This window comes from Henckelia pumila, chromosome 4 (genome assembly GCF_033568475.1).
Source record: "Henckelia pumila isolate YLH828 chromosome 4, ASM3356847v2, whole genome shotgun sequence".
Classification (NCBI taxonomy): Eukaryota; Viridiplantae; Streptophyta; class Magnoliopsida; order Lamiales; family Gesneriaceae; genus Henckelia; species Henckelia pumila.
In genome coordinates, this window is record NC_133123.1 from 141609574 (window position 1) to 141629154 (window position 19581).

At 40.5% G+C, this 19581-nt stretch overlaps 2 protein-coding genes across 6 annotated transcripts; one reads left to right on the forward strand and one right to left on the reverse strand.

Annotated features, from left to right (window-relative positions):
* Positions 1 to 12884: 12884 nt before the first annotated feature.
* LOC140861916 (uncharacterized) lies at positions 12885 to 13766 on the reverse strand. Its single transcript, XM_073264917.1, has one exon. It carries the CDS (start codon positions 13764 to 13766, stop codon positions 12885 to 12887), a length of 882 nt encoding a protein of 293 aa, XP_073121018.1.
* A 2835-nt stretch (positions 13767 to 16601) lies between these two features.
* On the forward strand, positions 16602 to 19229 carry LOC140865857 (FBD-associated F-box protein At2g26860-like). Of its 5 annotated transcripts, none has more exons than XM_073270680.1 (5): positions 16602 to 17226; positions 17430 to 17472; positions 17560 to 18458; positions 18529 to 18672; positions 18764 to 19229. In XM_073270680.1, exons 3-5 carry the CDS (start codon positions 17577 to 17579, stop codon positions 19052 to 19054), a joined length of 1317 nt encoding a protein of 438 aa, XP_073126781.1. In that variant the 5' UTR covers positions 16602 to 17226; positions 17430 to 17472; positions 17560 to 17576; the 3' UTR covers positions 19055 to 19229. The 5 variants fall into 5 exon arrangements, with proteins under 5 accessions (XP_073126781.1, XP_073126782.1, XP_073126779.1 ...); XM_073270681.1 differs by having other exon boundaries at positions 17565 to 18458; XM_073270678.1 differs by having other exon boundaries at positions 16602 to 16999.
* The last annotated feature ends 352 nt before the right edge of the window (positions 19230 to 19581 follow it).

Genomic DNA, 19581 nt, shown 5'->3' on the forward strand with positions numbered 1-19581 from the left:
GCTTGAGGATATGCTCAGAGCTGTAGTACTTGATTTTGGTGTTACATGGCAAAATTCTATACCACTTGTGGAATTTTCTTATAACAACAGTTATCAGACGAGTATATAGATGACACCATTCGAAGCATTATATGGAAAGAAGTTTCGATCGCCTTTGTATTGGGATGATGTTTCTGAGGTACCTGAGTTAGGGCCAGATATGATCAGACATATGACTGAGAAAGTGAAATTGATACAGCAGAGAATGAGAACAGCGCAGCATAGACAGACGAGATATGCAAATGTACGACGACGGTCGTTATCTTTTGATCAGGGAGATAGAGTGTTTCTGAAGATTTCACCGTTCAGCTTCGATTTGGCAAACGAGGAAAATTATCTCCGAGATATATTGGGCCGTATGAGATTCTCGAGAAGATAGGCAATCTAGCTTATCGACTCGCTCTTCCTATGTCTTTATCTGGAATACATGATGTTTTTCATGTATCGATGTTGAGGAAGTATATATCTGATGCATCTCATGTGATTCGATCTGATGAAGCTGAGTTGGATGACACTCTTAGCTATTTCGAGCAACCTATTCAGATTCTTGATAGGAAGACAAAGCAACTCCGAATGAAGACTATTCCATTGGTGAAGATTCAATGGAGTAGACAGGAGTTGAAGAAGCAACGTGGGAAGTCGAAGATGATATGAAGCAATGTTTTCCTTATCTATTCCACTGATGTGAGTTCTTATTCAGTTTTCAGTTATTCTTTATTCTTATGAGCATGCAGTTGCATATCTATACTGTTTATGAATTCGAGGACGAACTCATGTCTTAGTGGGGGAGAAATGTAAGGCCCGGGATTAATTAGAAATTAATCCAAATTTAATTTGATTTTAATCCGAGTATATTTAATTTGGGAATATTTAGAGTTTCGATTTAAATTCTAATATTCTTAAATTATTTAGGATTGAAATTGAATTAAAATAAGGGCTGAGGACTGAATTGCAATTTACAAAGTTCTAGGGACTAAATTGCAATATGGGCTGAAGTTATCTGATTTTAATTATAATTATCAGCATGATACGTGTATGAAATAGAATTTCTTCAGCAAAGTTGAACAGAGAGCCGAGTTCCTTCGTTTTTGTTTGAAATCGTGATCTTCAATTTGCTGTAACTTTTGCTCCGGTTATCCGATTTCGATTCCGTAAATTGTTCTGGAATCCTTACGACGAGGGCTTCGATCTCATGTAAGTTTTATGTTGTATTATTTGGATTTTGAAATCAGTATGGAGAAGATATCAGATTTTGAGTTCTTGATTATGTTTATCAACGTATATGCGATTCTATGTCGAAACCAGATTGAGAAGTTTGTATTACATGTATCCAATCTTGATTCCAGCATGTTAATTGATTTTTATAGCTATTGAGATGAGGATTTGAATGATTTATCAGCTAGTTATTGACTTGAATATACGTATGATTGGGTTTTGAAGTTAGAAATGGTTTCGGGATTACGTCGGTTATCGATTTTCAATCGCTACGCCGTTTAATCGAGTTTTTGGACTGTTTTGATATTCGATAGCTAAGCTGAAACACTTATCTTGATGATGTGAATGTTATAGAATTTTATTCTTCAGTTTCAGTTGAGTTTGGAAGGCCAACGACTCGAGACAACGACTTTGAACCGAAGAAAGTGGATTGAGGTTTGAAATGCGATTGATTGACGATCTTATGATGTTTTCGACTCGTTTTTGATACGATAGATTGAAATGAAGTTTGATATATGTGTTATGATTGTATCTTTCAGATTTGAAGAGTTCAGAATCGAGATAAACGAAGGTATAATGACGACATCGCGAAGTAGGGACTTTGAAACTCAAGAACGACTAATCTTGAGTTGGCCCGCAAAAACCACATACTTGTTTATGTTTTTGATTTGATTGTGATGTTGTCGTTCCATCTCAGGTAGTTGATCTTTATATTCGAGTTGATATGATGCTATATTGAATCGATTCTATGCCAAGGTTGCGGTTAACCTTATTTGCAAGTCGTTTACGAACTCGTTAGATGGATATCCATGTCAAGATCATTTACGAATCTTGATGGCACGAAGTTATATGAATCAATTCTTATTCGAAGCGTTAATTTACTCTATTTGTTGAGTCAAGTTTTAAATAGAGTCGATATGATTTATTTAACGCCTTTTATATGTTGGTTATACTGAGAATGTTTTCTCACCGGAGTTTATCCGGCTGTTGTCTTGTTTTGTATGTGTGCATGACAACAGATGGGGCAGGAGCTGGTGATCGACGTCATTGACAGCTGGGAGAGAGTCTAGCATGTGAGGACTCGGGTTGTAGATGATGTCTTGAATTTTAGAAGCACTAAACCTTAGTTATGTTGGTTTTGGATTACATGTATGACACTTGAGATAATTTGTGTCGTTTATCGATCTTTAGCGACTTGTTTGATGTAATAAATGCATGTATTGATTTTCAAGATTTCAATTATGTATGTATGCATATTTCCAGATTTTATAGCATGTGTAGAATCCATGTTGTTGAAGATTTATGCTTTGAACCAAGCCTTGACAGCAAAAACTCTTCTGCAGAATTTCTGGAATTTGGAGGCCGCTCGATCCGCAGAAGTTGACGGATCGAGCGAGGCTTGTAATTTTGCAAACAGAGAATTTTAGTTTTTGGCTCGCTCGATCCGCAGAAGTTGACGGATCGAGCGAGGCCAAATTGTGTTCCATCCGAGAGTTGAGCAATTGTGCTCGCTCGATCGGGTGTTTTTCACCGATTGAGCGAGACACTGATTTTTTTTTAAAAAAAAATATTTGCTTTACTTTGCTCTTGGTTTCTTAATTGATGCTTAATTGCCCTAAGATGAGATTAGCAACCCGAAGTCCCCACAATTAAGCTTACCTTGATTAGCATGAATGTATACTACACAACCAAATGATTTAAGATGTTTATAATTTGGTTTTATACTGGACCATTTTTCTTCTGGAACCTTAAATTCAATGGCATAGGAAGGTGATAGATTAATCAAATAACAGGCAGTGAAGGCTGCCTCTGCCCAAAATTTAGGTGGAAGTCCACTCTCACTAAGCATGCACCTTACTTTGTTCATGATAGTTCTATTCATGCGTTCTGCCACACCATTTTGTTGTGGTGTATAAGTACATGTCCTATGTCTAGCAATGCCATTCTTAGCACAAAATTCATCAAACTCATGGTTGCAAAATTCCAACCCATTGTCTGTTCTTAGAGTTTTAATTTTATTTTCAGATTGATTCTCAACTAAAGTTTTCCATTCCATAAATTTACTAAAAGCTTGATCTTTTGTTTTTAAGAAGTAAATCCAAACTTTTCTGGAATAGTCATCAATCAAAGATATAAAATATTGACATTTAGAGAGTGATAAGGGTACCTTAGAGGAGCCCCAAAGATCTGCGTGTATATATTCTAGTGGAGATTTTATTTTGTGAGTTGCTATGTTGAACCTTAGCCTATGTGTCTTGCCAAGAATACAGTTCTCACAAAATTCTAGTTTGGTGATCTGCTTGGATTCCAGAAGGCCTTGTTTAGATAGCTCCTGTAGACCCATTAGACTCATATGTCCGAGTCTTTGATGCCAAAGAAGTGTACTGTTCTTATCTGATGTGATTACATGGGTTTCTGATGACAAGGTGGATCCTTGAAGGACATAGAGGCCCTGCTTTAGAATTGCTTTCATAATAACCAGTGAACCTTTAACTACTTTGAGAGTGCCACCTTGTGCTTTGTAGCTTAGACCCTTCTGATCTAAGGTGCCTAAAGAGATTAAGTTCCTCTTTAGGTCATGTATGTACCTCACATCGGATAATATCTTCACTGATCCATCCCACATTTTTAACTTCACTGATCCAGCACCTTGAATTTTACATGATTCATTATTTCCCAGTAGTACATAACCTATTTTTGTCTCTTGAAAATCTGAGAACCAGTCCCTTCTAGGAGACATATGATAAGTACATCCTAAGTCTAGAATTCATTCTTCTTTAGGGTCATCAGTAGAGATTGTTAGGACCTCAGCTTCCTCATATTCTTCCAACACATTTGCTGCATCAGTAGCAGGGGATGTTTCCTGTCCTTGATTGTTTTTTCTTAAAGGGCAAAATCTTCTTATATGACCTTCCTTCTTACAACACCAGCATGTTCTCTTTGGTCTTGACTTTGATCTCGATCTTGATCTCCATTTATTATTCGAACTCTTCCTCTCAACAGATCTTCCTCTCACAGTTAGACCTTCACCAGCAGGCTTTTGAAGTTTACCATTTGCTTTTAAATCCAATTCTTTAGAGTAGGCAGCCCCTGTCACTTCTTCAAGTGTGAGAGTTTCCCTGCCATACTTCAATGTATCCCTCAATTGGTCATAGTCTTTTGGTAGAGAGTTCAGTAAGAAGATTGCTTGATCTTCTTCATCAATCTGTACATCCATGTTTTCAAGATCTGATAGCAGCTTAGTGAACTCATCAACATTCTCATCAATTGATTTGTTTTCATCCATCTTAAAGCTGTAAAATTTCTGTTTCAGATATATTTGATTCGGCAAAGCTTTTGTCATGTATAATTGCTCCAGCTTAGTCCACATATCAGCTGCAGTCTTTTCCCTTACAACTTTCCTGAGAATTTGATCACTCAAGCTCAGGATAATCGTATTTCTTGCCTTCTTCAATATATCTGGTTTGTTTTCTGTGGTACTTGTGATTTTAGATTCGCCTTGCAGAGCCTCATCTAATCCTAGATTGCCTAGATGAGCTACCATCTTTTCCCTCCAAAGATTGAAGTCATTCTTCCCATCAAACTTCTCCATCTCAAATCTTGACGTGGGCATTGCTAAAGAATATCCCTGGCCAGTAGACATCCTTATCCCGAAGTCCTCAAGAGAATAAGGGGTTGAAGATTTTTCCAGTAAATGAGAAGAAAATAAATCGGCAAGATCAAACCCTCTTTGTGCCCAAGACCAGAATCTTGGGCTCTGATACCACTTGTTGTAATATAAACACCAGAGAACAACCGATCCACAGAAAATACTAATCACACAGCCGCAAGAGAAAATGCACAATCTCAGAATAAAGAACTCACGCAGAAATAAGAACAAGAACACAGAGAATTACTTGGTTCGGATTATCAAATCCTACAACCAAGGTTCTGGGATTCTTCCCATATGAATTCACTATCACAAAACAGTGTTCCAATCATTACAACTCTCAATTAATCACAACTCACGCTTTTGACAGTTGTATCTGTCGAATACAATTTGAATCAAATCCACCGAGATACAATCTCCAAGTTTCCAGCTCTATCTTGATCTGCCTTTTAGCCAAGCTCTTGTTGTGATTCAGAGAAAACGATTATCGAGAGAATTGAATAGCATTCGAAGCCCTCTTCTTGATTTTAACTCCTTTCTTGTAAGCTCGAGATCAAACCCCTTTAAACTTAATCCTGCTAACTAACGGCCCATAACTAACAAACCCTTTAATCATAGCCGTTAGATCAAGTTTTAACTCAAGAGTTGATCTAGACCGTCCAAATCAACTAATGCAAGTCAACAGAAAAGTCTTCACATATTCTAATATCAATTTAAAGATAATATCAAATCTTGGATTCATAAGATATTGTCCTTATCTGTTGATGATCTTCATGTGCCCGAGAGTAGTGGAAGGTTCCAGATATTGGACCCTTCTTGGGCTCGGGTCGGGCTCCAACCGTACCAGTTAGGGCTCAAGCCCATGTATTCATGATTACGATCTTATTCCCTAACAGGGCCATTTCAGACTGGGCTTCTCATAAAATAAGACTAAATGGGCCTCAAAAGTGTATTTCCAAAAATATGGATTATTGGGCTCGGGTCGGGTTAGACCCGTATATTTTTTAGGGACATCAATAGTACCTCCCCCTACTGGTCTAAAGAAGTATGAAATTTAAACCATATAGTCCTCTGACCGGATCCCGAGCCCCATATATCGTGCTTGTAATGTAATATACCACAATGTGTTTTCTGTGAACGGTCCGGATCTCGATCCTTGTCATGTGCTTTCTCTGGATGGCTGAGATCTTGCGACGATACGATTTTCAAGAGATTCCCTGAGTGACGTGGTTCATCCCGGACCGCTGATCGGGATTATCATCCAACGGTCGAGATCAATCCAATCCTTCTATAAAATAGGATAGTAAAAATTTCATTTTTCACTTTTTACAGCGTGGGCGTTACTCTGTCAAAATTTCGAGAGCTCACCCGACCCGTGCCGCGACGACCGATCCTCACTGGTGCCTTCCAAACCTTATTACCTTTTTTTTTTCCTTCTGTGTAAGTTCTATCCTTCCTATAAGAATTAAGATGTCTTCCCCAGACGAGAACATAGTCCGGGAAATGATAGCCTTTATAGAGGGTTCTCCTCCCCCTGATATGCCCGAGCGTAATGACTCTTCGGGGTCAGACGCCGACCCGAGCCCTTCTGAGACTCGGGAGGCAAAAATGCAAAGGCTTTATGCCCTTAGGTCTGACGAAGCTCAGTTGCGAGAAGAGGGTAAACACTGGTTTGAGGTTCTAGCTTCCCATTTAAGTCCAGACATGGGCCCGATCATCAGGGACAGATCGGGAATGCCTGACACTTATGAGCTCATACTTCCCGGTCGACGAGACCGGGCTCACAAACCCCCCACGGGTTTTTTAAGTTTTAGTTTAGACCAAGTCAAGATGGGTCTTAGGTTTCCCATCCCCGAGATGATCTTATCCTTGTGTCAATATTTCTGTATATGCCCGAGCCAGCTGACCCCTAACTCCTTTAGTTCTATCCTCTCTTTAGGAGTTTTATTTTGCTTTTTCCGAGTTCCTTTAGATGTAGGGAATTTTACCAAATTCCTTCAAATTAAGAAAACAGCCCCGGGTCGATTTTATATTTCTATCCGATCCGAGTACAAATTTTTAAAGGGAAAGCCGAGCTCTCATAAGGGCTGGAACAATAGATTCTTTTTTGTTCGTTCTGAGCCCGAGCAACCTTGGAGGTGTCGATCCAACTGGGCAATGAACTTTACTTCCCCTGATTTTCCTGCCCAGCCCAGCCACAATTTCACCAAATTCCTTGCTACCCTATCTGAAAAAACCTTTCACATCGAGAGCCTAATCAAAGAAGACCTACTTTGCAAGTATGGCTTTTGTAGAAAGGGGATAGAGGTCCAGGGTGACTTAGGTGGGAACACTTAACCTTTCATTCACCTATTTCTTTATATTCTCGTGCACTCGTATTAACTTTGTCCCTTTTTTCTTTTCTTTTTTTATTTACAGACGAAAGAATAATCGAAGCTGAAATGACGGCTGACTTCTGGGCTGCAGCCAAGAGGTTGAAATGAAAGAAATCCGAGGCCTCTGCGGAATCTGCCACTGAATCCGATCCGCATATTCCCGAGCCATGATCCAAGAAAACTTATAAGCCAGTTCGGGGGGATGAAGCCCCTAGTAAGCTTGAGCCCATTCTTCCGTCCAGTACCACTGTTCATGGAAAGGGAAAAAATAAAGCATTCATTGATCTCAGCTCCCTTCCCGAGCACATGGAGTGAGGTGATCCCCACCACCCCTATAGCCCAGGGATTTCTTTCTTTGCCCGGCCAGATCATCCTGGGAGCTTGAATATTGTGCAGCACATGGTCTCTACAGAGGACCTAGAGATAGTTCGGACGATGCCGGATAAAGAGGCTAAGGAATCTCTGGCCTTGGCCCTCATGCAGGTAATTTTTGGGTTAATTATAAACTTGAAAAATTACTTTTATCCTTTTTCCTATAAATAATACCTTATATTTCTCTTTCTAGGTCGTGGTCTGGTCGGGGGAGATTACTGCCCACTCCTATAAGGCCCGTACTGACCACTCTTTAAACCAAGATGCCTTGGTGAAACGAATAGCTGCATTGACTGGGCAGATTCGTGATATGAAAGCTGCTCATGACCAGGAGGTGTATGATATGAGGTCGGATATTGAGACAGCTCAGGACGGGTGGGATGAGGCCAAGAAGCGTATTACCGAGCTCGAGGCTGCTCTAGCTGCCAAGGACCAAGAGTTCGAGGTCGGATGGTTTAAAAAGAAGAAAGATTTTATCAATTCCTCTGATTTTGCCGACCTTTGTGCTGAGAAGAATGTGGCCTTCATTGAAGATGACTTTAAGGGGTGCCTAGCTCAGATCCGGGCTGAGGGTTATTCTGAATCCAAGCATCCTTTCTCCTCCCTTGAATCTGCCAAGGCCCTGGATGACTTGCCTGACGAGGAAGAGAAGTCCGAGCAAGAAGAGCCTGTGCAGGAGGGAGAAAAGTCCGAGCAGAAGGAGGGTGCTGCCCCTTAGTTTTCCTTTTTTCTTTTTGAAAACAATGTTTGACAACATTCTTTTCAGACCCTGTGTGGTCTTTTCTTTCTTGCCCACCCCGGGCCATGTACTCTGTTTTGCCAAACAAAATTAGACTTAGATCGGTTCATTAATTCCCAATCTCCAGAAAAGAATGAGTTCTTGGTTAGATTAATTACCCAATTTGAGACTTTGGTAAATGCTCAACTAATTATGAAATAAGTTCCCTCGCAAATATTTAAATAATTGGTAAGTATGAAATGAATTCCTGAGTTGGAACTAAGTATAAGATTTATTCCCGATCTGGAAACTTAATAAAATTTTACTAAGTATAATATTGTTGCCCGAGCTGGTATTATGGAAAAATTTTGCAAAGTATAAAAGTGATTCCCGAGCTGAAATTATGACAAACTTTTGTAAAGTATAAAAGTGATTCTCGAGCTGGAAATCTATGATAATTATTGAGTTTTAATTTGATTACAAAATACGTGGTAAGTGCCGAGCTGGTCGGGCTTTAATTTGACCACGTATGACGTGGTGAGTGCCGAGCTGGTCGGGCTTTAATTTTGACCACGAATGGCATGGTGAGTGCCGAGCTGGTCGGGTTTTAATTTGACCATGAATGGCGTGGTGAGTGCCAAACTGGTCGGGCTTTAATTTGACCACGAATGGCGTGGTGAGTGCCGATATGGTCGGGCTTTAATTTGATCACGAATGGTGTGGTGAGTGCCAAGCTGGTCGGGCTTTAATTTGACCACGAATGGCGTGGTGAGTGCCGAGCTGGTCGGGCTTTAAATTGACCACGAATGGCGTGGTGAGTGCCGAACTGGTTGGGCTTTAATTTGACCACGAATGGCGTGATGAGTGCCGAGCTGGTCGGGCTTTAATTTGACCACGAATGGCGTGGTGAGTGCCGAACTGGTCGGGCTTTAATTTGACCACGAATGGCATGGTGAGTGCCGAACTGTTCGGGCTTTAATTTGACCACGAATGACATGGTGAGTTCCGAGCTGGTCGGGCTTTAATTTGACCACGAATGGCGTGGTGAGTGCCGAGCTGGTCGGGCTTTAATTTGACCATGAATGGCGTGGTGAGTGCCGAACTGGTCGGGCTTTAATTTAACCACGAATGGCGTGGTGAGTGCCGAACTGGTCGGGCTTTAATTTGTGATGTTTGACAAAAATATTTGGTTTTTTCATTAATAATTTCCCAAAAAAACATATCTTAAAAAGAAAAGAAATAACAAAATAATCTAACTACTACTACTATCAAATTTAAAAAACCCAAAAATAATAAAATAAATCACAACCATTTACCCTCATGAGGCCTGGTGATGCAACAGGTCTGATCGGCCCCCTAAGAGTAATATTTCTTCAAGTGTTGAGCGTTCCATGGCCGTTTTCCTTGTTTCCAAGTGCATCTTCCAAATAATAAGCGGTCACTCCTGACTTTCCTATCACCTTAAAGGGTCCTTCATACTTTGCATCCAGCTTCCCTCTCTCTCCATGGTGTTGAATTTTCCTCATAACCAAGTCTCCTTCTTGGAAAGCCCGAGGGTAGACCCGTTTATTATAGGCTCGGGTCATTCTTTTGCGATAAGCTGCCAACCAAACTGCTGCTCTATCTCGACTTTCTTCAACTAGGTCCAGGTCCATTGCCCTTAGCTCATTGTTGTCAAGGCCATAGGCGATTATTCGAGCACTTTCTTGTCCAATCTCGGCCGGAAGGACTACCTCAGTCCCGTACACCATATTATACGGTGTCTCATCCGTTCCGGACCTTGTTGTAGTTCGGTAAGACCATAATACGGATGGAAGTTCATCCACCCATTTTCTCTTAGCTGAATCTAACCTGGTCTTGAGTGTTTGCACAATAGTTCTGTTAGTAACCTCTACTTGTCCATTCCCTTGGGGGTAAGCAACAGATGTAAAAATTTGTTCAATTTTCATCTGTTTACACCAAGCTTGGACCTTGGAGCCGCAAAACTGTCTTCCATTGTCCGATATGAGTCTGCGAGGTATCCCGAACCGGCAAACAATATTTTTCCATAAGAAATTCAAGACTTCTTTTTCTGTGATTTTGGCCAAGGGCTCGGCCTCGACCCACTTTGAAAAATAATCAACTGCCACCAACAAAAATTTCCTCTGACCCGTACTGATTGGGAATGGCCCAACAATATCCATCCCCCACTGATCGAAAGGACAGGCGGCTACCACTGCCTTCATAAACTCTGCGGGCCTCCACTGTAAATTAGCATGCCTTTGGAAATTGTAGCATGAGTTGACCAGGGCAGATGCGTCCTTCTTCATGGTGGGCCAGAAAAACCCGGCCAGTGGAGCCTTCCTAGCTAAAGCTATACTTCCCAAGTGATTGCCACAACAACCTTCATGTATATCTCGTAAGACATAATTAGCCTCGTCTGGGCCAAGACACTTGAGAAGAGGTTGGGAGAATGACCTCTTGAAAAGTATTTTATCAACCATCACAAAACGTAAGGTTCTTCTCTTAATTTTCCAAGCCTTCTTGTTATCATTCGGAAGCTCATTCTTGATTAGGTATTTGTGTATGTCATACCTCCAATCTCCTTCTAATACATCCGTTATTATGTTATCTAGACTTTCAAGTTGAGATATCATTTCTTTTCCCTTCAGCCCGGGGTCCGATGGTTCCCCTATTGAACTTTCCAGACGGGCCAAGTGATCGGCTTTTGTGTTTTCAGTCCTCGGGATCAACTCCATAGTGAGCTCGGTAAAACCTTCCTTGGCTTTGTCTAATTCTTGAGCATATTTTATCATCTTTTCACTCTTGGTTTCAAACTTTCCCTTGCTCTGTTGTATGACCAATTGTGAATCTGAATAAAGGGTAGCTCGGGATACACCCAGATTCCGAGTAGCCTTTAGTCCGAGCAATAGGGCTTCATATTCTGCTTCATTATTAGATGCTCGGAAATCCAACCTTATTAAGATGTTGGTTTCCTCGCCCCAAGGTGATATTATCACAATCCCAACCCCGCTTCCTGTTTGACAAGATGATCCATCTACAAATATCTTCCAATGGTCTTCTTGTTCTAACTGAACAGTCTCTGCCAAGAAATCAGCTAGGGCTTGAGCTTTGATGGCAGTACGGGGCTCAAACTTTATGTCATACTCACTTAACTATGTAATCCACTTGATCAATCTTCCGAATGAATCTGGGTTGGCCTCGATTTTTCCTAAGGCGCTGTTGGTAAGAACAGTGATCGGATGTGACAAGAAATAGGGCCTTAACTTTCTGGCGTAATAACTAGGGCCAGAGCTAACTTTTCCTGTGTCATGTAGTTAAGCTCCGCTCCTTTCAAGGCGTGACTGACAAAGTAGACGAGTAGATGAGCCACCCCCTCCTTCCGGACCAGGACCGAGCTAGCAGCACGGGGTGTGACCGCTAGATACACAAAGAGCTCTTCTCCCTATACCGGTTTGTTCAACACCGGTAGCTTTTTTAGATATGTTTTCAACTCCTGAAAAGATTTTTCGCTTTGTTCATCCCACTCAAAGTTTTTAGTTTTTCTGAGTGCTTTGAAGAAAAGAAAACTTTTATCCGCCGATCTTGAGATGAACCGAGCCAATGCGGTAATCCTTCCTGATAACCTTTGTACTTCGTGAATATTCTTAGGCGATGTCATAGAGATAATGGCTTGAACTTTTTCCGGATTAGCTTCAATTCCTCTCCTTGTGACCATGTACCCTAGAAACTTCCCGGTTTGAACCCCAAATGTGCACTTGCTCGGGTTTAACATTAGTCGATATTCGCGTAGTGTCTGGAATGTCTAATTCAGGTCGGCAATGAATTGTTTAGCTGTTCGAGTCTTGACCAGAATGTCATCCACGTACACCTCAATATTTTTGCCTATCTGTTGTTTGAACACCTTTTCCATTAATCTTTGATAAGTGGCCCCAGCATTTTTGAGCCCAAATGGCATAACCACATAGCAATAAGTTCCTGTGGAGGTGATAAAACTTACTTTATTCTGATATTCCTTGGCTAGGGAAATTTGATGATATCCCTGATAGGCGTCCAGGAAGCATAACAACTCATGCCCAGATGTATAATCCACTAGCTGATCTATTCGGGGCAAGGGATAGCAATCCTTTGGGCAGGCCTTGTTCAGATTCCGAAAGTCTACACACATGCGCCATTTACCCGAGGACTTGGGTACCAGGACCACATTTGATAACCAGGTCGGAAAGTATACTTCTTGAATGTGTCCAGCCTTCAAAAGTTCCTCAACTTGCCCCTGAATCACAGCGTCTTTTTCGGGCCCAAAGTGTCGTTTTTTCTGAATAATAGGGCGATAGTCCCGTATAACATTTATCTTATGCTCCATTACTTCTCTCCATACTCCCAAGAGATTAGATACGGACCATGCGAAGGCGTCTTTGTTCTCCATTAGACACTGTATTAACTGCTCTTTAAGAGGGGCTTCTAGCGCCCGAGAAATCTTGACCGACCCGGTCGGAGGGCAAATCAAAATTTCTTCTCACTCTTCTTCGGTAGTAGGAGGGGTATCTTCTTCCAATAAATTTACTTGTTCCCGACCTATAGGCCCGGGTCGGTCATCATGATTAATTTTGACTGCTTTTTGTTCTATCCGTACCTCTTCTACGTAGCACTTTCGAGAAATCTTCTGATCTCCTTGAACCTCGCCAATTTCATTACCCACAGGAAATTTGAGCTTTTGATATAATGCTGATGCTACGGCCATGAAGATAGTCATGACCGGTCTTCCCAAGATAACATTGTATGCAGAGGGTGCATCCACGATAATAAAGCTGACAATCCGTGTTTTACTCGTACGGTCCTTTCCCAAAGTGAGCGATAAATTGATCAATCCAGTAGGTCGGATGGCATGGCCGGTGAACCCGAACAACGACGTCACCATTGGTTCTACCTTATAATCCCCTAAATCCATCTGATTTATGGTTTCTTGGAATAGCACATTGACCGAGCTTCCCGAATCAACAAAAATCCGGGCCACATCATAATTAGCGACCAGAGCTCGAAAAACCAGTGCGTCATTATGATTAGTATCTGACAAGCCTTTAAGATCATCTGGGCCAAAGGAAAGGGTCGTGCCTATCCTAACCACCTGGTCGGCTATTTCCATGTTGCTCAATTTCCGACTGCTTGTCTTCCTTGCCCTATTGGAATCTCCATCAGTCGGTCCCCCAGATATCATGTTGATGATACCTTTTGCGGGAGGGGGTGGTCCTTGATTATTCCCAGGTTGATTTTGATTCGAACACTGGAAATTTCCCTGTGGCGGCTCAGGTCGGGGTCTTGGTGCATACTGATCGGGGCCTTCGCGATTCCTTTTATTTGAGGGATATCCTCCTTTTTGTCTTGTCAACCTATCCTTCATCCCTGGCTCCTGTTGAATTATCCTCCCAATCTCTTGCTCCAGCTGACGACAATCATTAGTATTGTGCCCTTAATCATTGTGAAAATCACAATACTTATCAGATTTCGGCCTGCGAGGCCCCTGCTCACTCCACGGAGGCCTCTGTAGAAGTCTCTTTTCTTCACATATTCGCATGGCCTGAATCCTACCCATCCTTAGCGGGGTGAAAGAGGTGAATTGTCCCAGGAGTTCGGGTCGGGGAGATGGTCCCATCCTCCGAGGTATGTTAGGGATCCTGGTGTTCTTCGGACTTGGTGGCCTGTCCATCCCACTATTCAAATGGGAAACTTGCACCTCCTCTAGATTCACATATTTCTCGGCCCGAGCAAGCAGTTCATCGTAGGTAGACGGCGGTTTTTTGATAAGAGATTTAAGAAAATCCCCTGTAGTAAGTCCTTGGGTAAACGCACTGATGAGCAGATCAGTAGTGGCAGTAGGTACTTCAAGGGCCAAGGCACTAAATCGACGAATATATATTCGCAAATCTTCTTGACCTTGCTGTTTGATAGCAAAAAGACTGAGAGTGGTTGTGGGGTGCTTCTTGCTACTAGCAAAATGGTGTAGAAAGGCTCTGCTGAAATCTTTGAATTCCATGATATCTCCTAGACGCAGTAGGTTGAACCATTGTTGTGCTGGTCCTATCAAAATATTGAGGAAGACCCGGCACTTGATCGGGTCAGAATACTTATGCAATAACGCAGCATTCTCAAAACGGGACAGGTGCTCTTCCGGGTCTCCTTTCCCATTATATTCCCCAACATGAGGAAATTTAAAGTTTTTGGGGAGTTCGGACTCCAATATTTCAGCAGAGAAAGGAATATTCCGAACTGGCGTGGCTAGATATCCTGACTGCTTCTTCTTCAAGAGCTCCATCTCTTCTTTCAATTTCCTGATCTCCTCTAATTTCGCATTCTGATCTGGTGGTGGGGGAGGGAGATTAGCAGCCCTTGCAGCCATAGCCTTTTCAACAGCGGCCACAACCATTTGTTCCATCTGTGCGTCTACTCCATTCGTGCCAACCATCTTAACTCTGTTTCTTCAAATTCCCACGGACGGCGCCAATTGATGATGTCGATTTTTTCCTCCGGGTTTGGTCTGGTAGAGCGGATCTCCAAATCCTCCACAAACTGGGTCGGGTCGGGCACGACGGATTTCTGCACAGACTGAAGCCAAGTTAGGGGACGCTGAAGGTGTTTTCGGCGTGACCTCTCTGATGCCTAAGTCAGTGCTCGAAAGTGAAAGAGCTTGACAAAAAGTAAGAACAAAGAGAATATGTGTGCGTGAGTGTGTGAACAAGAAGTGAATAGAAGAGATTAATGAATAAATCATGAACCATACCTGTATTTATAGGGGCTTGAAGGGGTAGGTTACCTTGTCAAGGTAGAACATGTGTTAGAGTAGGATTCTACTCGGGTAAGAGCCCTGACCAAGTAAGATTCTAATATCAATTTAAAGATAATATCAAATCTTGGATTCATAAGATATTGTTCTTATCTGTTGATAATCTTCATGTGCCCGAGAGTAGTGGAAGGTTCCAGATATTGGACCCTTCTTGGGCTCGGGTCGGGCTCCAGCCGTACCAGTTAGGGCTCAAGCCCATGTATTCATGATTACGATCTTATTCCCTAACAGGGTCATTTCAGACTGAGCTTCTCATAAAATAAGACTAAATGGGCCTCAAAAGTGTATTTCTAAAAATATGGATTATTGGGCTCGGATCGGGTTAGATCCGTATATTTTTTAGGGACATCATATTTATAGAAACTGAATAATTGTTTAACTAAACTTTTTAAGGTGGAATTAACCACAAAAAATTTCTTGATATATGTGCTCTCTAATTACGACAATCATTTTAAAATCAATTTAATAATGAATTTGAATACTAAGTTATATAGTAACCAAGTTTTAGCTTCGTAATTAACCTTTTTTTATGATGATATATTTTTTGAAGTATTCCCCCATCATATTATTATATTCTGAATATGCCAACTATTGGAATGCCATTTGACTTTATTAATTTTTCTAATCGCTCGATATATACCTCTACACGGTTACTGAACGCACATTCTTTTATATATAATTTTTGAACCATTCTTTTAAATATATAACTTCGAAATTCATTTATCGTACTTTTTAATGCATTTCTAGTTTTCTTCGACAAAAAAAAGTACTAAAAGCTTAATTAAATAAGTTAGTGACAAAATTTGAAAACCCAATCATGTGTCGTAAAATAACACGAGCATCCGAAAATCATACGTACAGGAAATATAATCATTTTCTAGCTGATCAAATAGTGAAAAAAATGGGCCAAAATATTTGGGAATTTCATTGGATATATATAATCTGTCGGTGGGACCGTGGGAGAAGTGAAATGAATAAGCAACCCACGTAAGAGAGTTTTGCAAGTCCACATCCTCATTAATTAGGTGGAAAGACTTTTGGAGGGGGTAATTATTTTGTCTACCAAAATAAAAAAATCAATTTCAAGAAAACAGAACATATTGGTATTGTTTATCGAGAAAACAAACTAATAAATGGAATGTCGCCAATCACATCGTTTAAATGGAATTTATATATATATATATAAATAATATTACCATACTTTTTCAACATTCAAAATTTTATCTTCGTCCCCTTAAAAAAAAATCTATCTTCATTTGTTAAATAATAGCTTACATAAAAAAATTTAATTTTTGTAGACCCAAGCACTGCCAAGCACGTGGCTCAGACCCAAGTGCTTTGTAAGCTTGGGTTTTCCTAATTAAAATAGAAATAACTCCCTCCCTTTAAATTCCCCGTTCCTTTTCAATCCTATAACCTAATTCTTCGGAGTGAAGCTGACGGCAAAGGATTAAGCACAGATCCGCCACCGTCGGCGTTTGAGGAGCTGAAGTGTGCACTCATTGTTGAGTTCGTCGCGGGCGTTGGTCTCGGAACTTCATCCTTGTCTACTACCCAGCTACACCAAAACATAAAGAACCACCCATGCAACATATGGCAAAGGATTGCGTAGATTCGCCGCCGTCGGCATTTGAGGAGCTGAAGCGAGCACTCATTGATGAGTTCGTGGCCCACTGGAATCCCGTGGGCCTTGGCTTGGCCTTCATCCTTGTTTACTGCACTTCTTGCATCTCAGATACACCAAAACATGACGTGCTACCGCGGAGACAGACGGCAAAGGATCGATGACGAAGGTCCGTCTCATTTAATTTTTTTGAGTTAAAATTACTTAGTTTTTTTGCAAAATTCGTTTCTTTCCACTAGATACAAGAGAGTATTTAGCCGCTTAAAATTTTTAAAAAAAGATTATTTTCATATTAACCTTCTTTTCAAATCAAAACCCACACTGAGGGTCTCGTTCCATTTTGTTCATTGCATTCTCGAGGGTCTATCCATTCCTGTTCTCCATTCTTGAAGAAAGGTACGTGAATACATGGGATTTTTTTTCCTTTCTTCCTCATGATCCTTCAAAAACTTTCTTACTCTGATGAATTTTCTTGAAAACCCTTCTTTTTTATCGATGAATAATTTTTGGAAACCCTACCCCTGAAGAATTTCTTGTGTCTACGCTTCATTTTTTTGAATGGGAATAAGGTGATACTATTCTACCCTATTCTTGAACAGGGGGTCTACGCTGCTGCATTCTTTCCACTGGTCTTCTGTGCAGGTATTATTTGATTCTTTTTTCTTTCAGTGAAATCCCATTCTTGATTCTTGATCAACTAACTTTTCATTTTCTCTGATTAAATAATAGAGCAGGCTGCCAATCAAATGATCACCACAATTTCTGGTCTGTCTGAAGATGACATATGTTGTATTCTATCCATGGCTCCAACTGTTGATTCTGTACGCACTTCAATTCTTTCGAAAGATTGGGTGCCCAGATGGAGATGGACGCTGCGTATCAATATTTCAGACTCCAGCTTGTTTACTAATTCTTCCAATAGGTTGAATAGAGTCTTAGAATTTGTGACTAGTGCCATCCGCCTAATTCCTACTTTCTCAGAATTTGAACTACTACTTTATGATAGTCAGTATAGCGCTGAGCAGATTAGGAATTGGATGTTAGAAGTGTTGCAAAGAGATATTGTTAGCGTTCGTATAAGATATCGTGGTGAAACTGTGGAGTTGCCTCCCGGCCTTTTCCATTGCAGGACTTTACGCAAACTGAAATTGGAGGTGACTTCGCATTTTCTATCCCCTGCCATTGGTAGTTTTGACAATTTAAAAACACTAAAACTATCTCGCATCGACATAATATCAACCGAGAATCCCAATAACCTCCAACTTCAGTTTCCTATGTTAAAGAAACTTTGCCTAGATGATTGTAACTGGGTAAATGCTGCTTCTGTGGCGATCAGAGCTCCTGCCTTGATCAAGTTCCGAGTGAGGCAGTTTTTGGTGCCTCCTCCGGGCTCAGTTTATCTTCTAATCCAGATTTTAGCACCCAAACTCGAACTCTTTGAGTTCTGTGGGTACCTCTTGTGGCGTATGGACCTACTACAAGCGTTGTCCGTCAGCACCTTAAATATTTCTCATCGCGGTATTAATGGTTCTCCAGATTATTTGAGTTGGAATGCATCCTGTACCCAAAGGATCTTGAGTCAATGTTTGATGGTGAGGAGTTTGAAATTAGAAGGTGAAGTCGTGGAGGTATGTATGTGAATAATGAACTTCATTGTGTATTTTTCATAAACTAATGACGTTTAGTTATTTGTGATAGATGATGTTCAAATCTGGACAGGTGCATCAGCTTCGAGAATTGAATTTGTTGAAACACTTAGAATTTCACTCAAGTTGCGACCCGAAATCCTTTTTACAGTTTCTGGAGGTCACGCCATACATAGAGCATATTCGTTTAACTGTGGTAATGTATTTTCTAAATCGTCACGGATCCTTTACCATTTCTATTTTTTGTGAGAACATTTGTAAAACTTTCTTATTTTTTTGGTTGACAGTGTGGCTGGGATACTTTTGATTACGATTCATTGGAATCTCTGCCTTCGTGTGTGGTTTACCAGCTGGTTGAAGTGGAGTTTCTTGGGTTCAAGGGGACAGCTCCCCAATGTCTTCTAGCATCTTTTTTTCTGGAAAACGGCACAGTGCTGCGCAAAATGTCGGGTCTTTATAGACAAAAACGAGAAGAGAGACACGAAGAGCGGACTCTTTGGGAGGAATTGAGAAAGCAGAGTTTTTGGGAGGAATTGAAGAAGAAGTCTACCCATGTTGATTTTGATGTTGGAGAATGATTTCAAATTTTTGGTTGAAACACGATGTTTTGGTTTTAAATTGAACGTCTGTGTTGATGTTGTGGATAACAAAACATTATGGATGTTAATTTTTTTTTTTTTTTTTTTTTTTGTTGAGATTGAGAATGTTAAACTTGTTACCTAGGCACTCTATTCTTAGTTCTATTTGGTACTTGGTGAGCAATTAAAAAACTTATTCCGATATTCCAATGTTATTTTTGTTCTTTTTTTTTTTTTTTTTTTTTAGTAGAAACTTTTATTTATAAATTTGTATCTTTATTTGACTTAAATAAAACCTAAACAGAACATAACAAGTTGATCACGTTTAATTTTTATGTGTGCGTGTGCTTTAGTTTTTTTTTTTCCCTATCGCAATAGTACATGCGATGCGTATACATAAAATAAATTATAGATTGTGTTATGTTTATAAACATATAAGTAAAATTTATGATACCACATCATCTACATTTTCAAAAAAGATAGTTTTAAAGCGACAGTAACATATTAAATACAATATTATCACTCTC